Source organism: Nicotiana attenuata, unplaced genomic scaffold (genome assembly GCF_001879085.1).
Source record: "Nicotiana attenuata strain UT unplaced genomic scaffold, NIATTr2, whole genome shotgun sequence".
Taxonomy (NCBI): Eukaryota; Viridiplantae; Streptophyta; class Magnoliopsida; order Solanales; family Solanaceae; genus Nicotiana; species Nicotiana attenuata.
Genome location: NW_017670440.1, coordinates 75,329 through 81,328, shown reverse-complemented (window position 1 = coordinate 81,328; position 6,000 = coordinate 75,329). Strand labels below are relative to the sequence as shown.

Here is a 6,000-nt window from a genome sequence, read left to right as displayed (position 1 = left end):
TAACAAAGGAAGAAAGGAACGCACCACTGCGGCATTGTGCATGGCGTAGTTCAACAAACACTCCCCCGAGAGTGCTTGAAACTTTTCCCAGTCTTTCTCTGAAGCCAAAGGCTTCAGATAATTAGCAAGCTCCACCGCCCGGGATAGCAGGTTGCATCCGATAGAGATTGAAATAGTTACATTCCTCCTCCTATGAGGATCTTCAGAAGGGGAAGCATAATTTTGCCCCAAATTCCCATGAACAGGGGACTGGGGAGGAGGAACATCTCCTTCGTGATTAGATGTGGCCAGTGGAGATGATGTAGCAGTTGCTGTGGAAGAGTGGATGAAGAAGGAAGTGATGTAGCAGTTGCTGGTGCTGGTGAAGATGGGGATGAAGCTGATGGAGTTGAAGGGTGTGAAGCAGCTGCATCAAACGTAGTGCTAGTAGTTGGATGCTCGCCAACCAAAGATGGCAAGGACTCGGTACTCAGCCCCGTAATGCCGGGCACAACAATTGAGACTCGATAGCGAGAGTTGGCATTTTCCACTAAATCAAACTCCCCCCAAAGCACCGAGGCGTCGTCCTCGGTTGGTGTAACTAACTCAACAGATTGAGCATTCTGTTGTGTTAATGATGAACGTCACCTTCTATGTAGAGAAGCTCCATCATCACTAGCTTCTCCATCATCGTCGACCATTACGGTGTCTATGACCTGCCCCGGAGGAGGGCTAGTGATCACAACTTATAGAGACGACTCAGGGGAAATAGTCTTCGCCCTCTTATTCTTTTCCCCAGCCACAGAAGAACGCCTTCTTTTTGGTTGCTTATTCTTCGCCCCGGGTCTCCGTGGTAAAGTATTTGTGATCGAAGCAGGCCCGGAGATACCTATTTGAGTAAGTGCCTCCTGAAGCAGCTTCGCTGTATCAACAGGATCAGCCAAGACGTCCTCCTCGGGGACAGCAACAGAGCCCGCGGGTAGACCTAATATCGTAGACAAGTCAGAAGGGTTCAACCAAGTTCTTCACATACAAAATGGAAACAAGGTAAGTTTAAATTACCATGATTTTTGGCCTTCCACCCGTATTTAAGACCCAGTTCTTTCCACAAACGAGTTTCGGGCGTCTTAACGTCCAAGATCTTCTGAACCCGCCGGTACAAGCCTTCTACCACCGGTGGGATCCATCGAGTTGCTGGAACATGCGAAGAGTAAAGGGCCAATACGGCCATAGAGGAATACTTAGTAAAAGAAAATACTATATGAAGATCTACCGAGTGCGGTTCCAAGTGGCCGGAAAGGATGAAGCCATTGTCGGAATGATATTATTGGTGGAAACTGCAACAAATCATTCCATCCACCCACGATCGTTATCATCATCCATGCTAGTCAACAAAGCATGGTGGTCACGTTTGCAGAGGTTTATCATACCCCCACAGAAAATCTTGGGAGAGTAGAGATTCATCATATAAGCTAAGGTTAGCTCCTCTCCGGTCTCCTGGCACAAACGCCAAAGGCAGGCAACCGTCCTCCACACTGAAGGACTTACCTGTTCCAAACACACTTCGTAGCGGAGGCAAAACTCCGCAATCACAGAATCAAGCTCTCCACTCAAAGAAAACGCACCCAAAGTAAAGGGATGCGTGTAAAAATATGTAAAACCCTCCTTGGGAAGGGTCACTCGCTCCGATAGATCAGGAGAAATGATATCCAACTCATGGCAGCGGCAGTCTTCCTTCATAGCAGGAATACTAGAAAGACAAATGTAATAAGGGTACCTCTTGACAACTCATGTACGAGGGTTAGCAGTAGGGAAATTTCTCTTCGAAGTCTTTTGTGGTATGAGTCTTCTAGGGATGATGGAACCCACTGTTGGAGGAGCAAAGTCTTCGGCCTTGTTCTTGTTCTTTGAAGAACCGGTGCGCGCTTTGAAGAAGAAGCCATTGAATAGAAGAAGGAAAAGGTTTTTTGTTTGAATAGAATTAGAGAAAAGATGGAGAACAAATATGCAAATCAGAAGCTCGAAAAATTATGAAGTGCAAAGGAGAAGGATGATGCATATGAGTAAATGTTTGGCGGTTAAATTCATGGCTATGATTACCTCGATAATCGGCAAAAGCTATGCTGAATCGTGGGATGATGCGTGTTCGGGGCATTAAATGCGGAGATACGTGCGCCTAATCAACCGTCAGAAGCCTTCAGAGGGAGTTATAGTAATTCCCGCCAAACGAGTGTTTCTACCAACTTTCCGATAACACAAAGTTATGTCACCGGAAAGCAGGAGGACTATCTATATAGGATAAAATATGATACGATACGTGGTCATCTAAAGGAAGGATACATGGAACCCAAGATGGAGATGGCCGAAGATTGAAAGCGGCTATTCCGCTTGTCACCGGAAGGGATAACGTTCGTAAATGTGTATTAAATGCTCTGCGCCTGGTAGCATTTAATAAAGAATATTTTGCGGCATTAAGAGCTACGACCCATTACAGAGAATTTAGCATTTATGTTCACCGTTACATCTTCATCAATGACCCTCATAATTGACATTAAAGGAGGGCACGATCCTAGAACCTCCCTTCCTAGACACAAGCACAACTATAAATAGTGAGCTCAGTTATCATTGTAAAGGACACGAATTTTCTGGAGCTGTCACTTTTGCCGTTTTGTCTATATTTTAAAGGCTAAGTATTGCATAATTCCTCGATTATCTTATTATTTCAAGATCAAATTAGTTTACTTGTCTAGAAACCACGTATAAATTCAACTGTATCATTTTCGGGTAAATATATATATATATATATATATATATATTGTAGCGAACAATGAAGATAATGGATAATTGGATTTATAAAGAGGGTACGAGGTGCAAATCCCCTTTTTTTAATTTTGTATTGAAAATTGTTTTTTACATGAGAAAATGTTTGTATTTTCTGTTATATAAAAGTAGAGGTTCAAGTATATTCTAGCTATAATTACAAAGATACTCCAGTGCAATACAGCATTTTTCCCTCTTTTGAATTCTTCATTTGCCAAAGGGTTTTTAGGTTGAAATGATTAGAAATTATGTTGGAGACGTGCAGCTTAATTTGAAGTAAATATTGAATAAAAAATAATTATTTTTTGTTGTTGCTGGAAGTTGGAAAAGACAAGGGGACAAGAAGAAGGGGGAAAGAGACATGGTGATGTAGTCCAGGGGTGAAGAACCTCGGACAAAGAGACATCCCCCTATTGCCAAAAACATCAACATGCATATCACCTTGTCCCCACTTGATTAAGTAATTCATTGAATCCAACCCCACTTCAACCCCTCTCTCTAATGACTAATCTAACATAATTAGGAATATATAATACATCAGCAGAAACCAGTAGTATAATATTTCTCAAAGATATAGTGTAACCACCATATATCCATCCAAATCCCAACCAAAGGCCATATCCCACAATTCCCAAAACCAAGAAACATTACATTAGTATCAACAATCAAATTTTTAAATCAAGAACACAACTCATTTCCTTTCATTCTGCTTCCTCATTCCTCTCCCCTATACCAAATCTTCTGCTTCATTTCCTTCTGTATTTCTTTACGTTCCACCATACCCTTCAGTAACAATTTAACATATACTAGCTGGTTGAAGAGAAACTACTTGCTGATACAACTCTTCCATATATTTACTGGAGGTTACAAGATTTACAAGATCCAAAATCAAGATTGGTTCAAGTCAAAGAATTACAAGCATCAAACACAAAATTGTCCAGATTAATCTTAATTCGCACCGTGTAGGACGTAGGTTCACACCCTAACAGGAATTTCTCCAACAAAAGAATTTTTTTTAGTTCGGAACCCGAGGCCTCTAGTTAAGAGTCTAGCATGCACATGGAATCATCTGAAGCTAAATTGAGGTCATCCAACGGCTTTATTAATTTGGAACATAAGTATTTGAGCAACATTATGGATTTGAAAAGAGTAAACAAGTCTGATGGTGTCCAAAGAAAGAATGTACAAGGAAAGAAGATGGATTCATTCAAACAAGAGAATAGCAAAAGAATGTTATCCATGAGCTATTTCAGCTTAGAGTCAGTGCTTCTGCTCCTTTGTCTAACAGCATCTTTGCTACTTCTGCCATTGATTCTTCCACCATTGCCACCACCACCTTTCATGTTGCTGTTTGTCCCCATTTTCATACTGCTTCTTCTCATCATCTTAGCATTCATGCCTAATTCTCATGTGAGACAATCATATTTGTAATGTTGCTTAGAAGAAATCATCATCACATCACATATAGCTCTCTTGTTTTCTTATAGTGATAATTCATTTTTTCATCTTCTTACAAAGTAATTTAGACTAGTTTATTTACATTCTAGTTTGTAGTTCCTCAATAGTGTTGAGGTTAATTTGTGGCAGTGTAAAAGAAGATGTAATAGAAAATCATCAAGTTCTCAAACGATGGATAAAGATTATTTCTCCAATATTCTACAATTCTCCCTTTGCTCAACTCTCTTTAAGCCTATGTTCAAGATGGTAAAATATTCTTGATTCAAGAGTTTGTATATGGGCATAATATCCACCTCTGGACCCCTGGCTTTGACATTAATTATTCTGTGTACATATCTGAATTATTTTGAATACACCTGAATTAATTTTTAGTCCTAATTATCCTGAACCCACAAAATACTCTTGACCTTGTATACTTTGTACCGGGCAGCACCATTTTGGATCATCCACTGAATTTGAATATCTTTTAACGTTTGAAGGTGTTGAAATTCTAACAAGTAATGTTCCTGCCTTCAATGATGACCCCAAGCACGAGCTGCGATAGTCAGTGCCTCAATTAGTCACATTCTAACAAACTAAAGACAGACACCTTCTCAAGTATACATGTCTCACAAACATTTTTTGCTGGAGTAATCACCATAACTTTTTTCCGGAAACATTTAAAAGGACTCACATTTGTAATTACTACTACATCTAGTGGATGCATTTATTAATGAAATCTCAATTTATCTGATTAAAAGAAGACAAAACTCAAATGAAATAACAAATAATTAGATCCAGAACTCGCCAGGATCAAAGTGTAACACGGTCGAACTTATATTTAATTAACTCCCATATAAACCACCCAGCAAGCCTGGCTACAATCTCCCAAAGCTTAATAGTTGATCACTATAGAAACATTGCCCTCTCCTTAAAATATACGGAAGGAATGAGGAAAATATCTGGGGCGCAGCCGTGGTACTTTGCTTGATTATGCGCCTATTTAGAGTGAATTGAGGCTCAGAACAATAAGGACTGGACACATCAATGACTGAAGGGTGATTGAAGGTCGTGGGGACGGTATACCAGAGCAAGGTTTAAGCTGAGAAACATGAAAGGTTGGATGTAAGGAAACATGGGGAGGAAGGAGAGCTGGTAAGCAACACGTCCAACTAGGGGTGGCGAACGGGCCGGATATGGACAGGTCGAAAACATATAATATAAAAATGTATAAATTATTCGACCCGACCCATATTTAACACGGATAAAAAACTGGTTAACCGGACGATAATATCCATGGCTTCTTGAATATGATCACTTTTAGGAGAATCCCTAGTCTCCCAAACTTGAGAAACCCCCAATTTGAAGCTTTACAAATGTAAAAGTTAAACTCATTAGTTATGCATTTTCTAAGTGGATAATATGATTCTTATCCATATTTGACCCGTTTTTAAAAAGTTCATTATCCCACCTATTTTTTAATGGATAATATGGTTGAATAATAATTTTCTTTTAACCATTTTGCCATCACTAGGTACAACCCTGGTAGAATTCAATAGTGTCCGCTGTCTGTAGTATTTAGCTGAGAGTATAGGAGCCTGTTTGGATGGGCTTGAAAGCTTTGGCAACTAGAAAAATGGCTTAAAAAAAGCTAAAATCCGCTTAAAAAAAGCCAAAACCAACAAGTTGGCTAAACCCAACTTTTTTAAAATTGGCTTAAAATATATCAAAAAGATGGACAATCAAACCTATTTCTCGATTCAC

The 6,000-nt window shown here is 39.7% G+C and overlaps 1 protein-coding gene across 1 annotated transcript; it reads left to right on the top strand.

The window, feature by feature from the left end:
- The first annotated feature begins 3,368 nt into the window (after nt 1–3,368).
- Nucleotides 3,369–4,453, top strand: LOC109239450 (protein AUXIN-REGULATED GENE INVOLVED IN ORGAN SIZE-like). Its single transcript, XM_019406017.1, has one exon. The coding sequence runs from the start codon at nt 3,853–3,855 to the stop codon at nt 4,228–4,230; it is 378 nt and encodes a 125-aa protein (XP_019261562.1). The 5' UTR covers nt 3,369–3,852; the 3' UTR covers nt 4,231–4,453.
- The last annotated feature ends 1,547 nt before the right edge of the window (nt 4,454–6,000 follow it).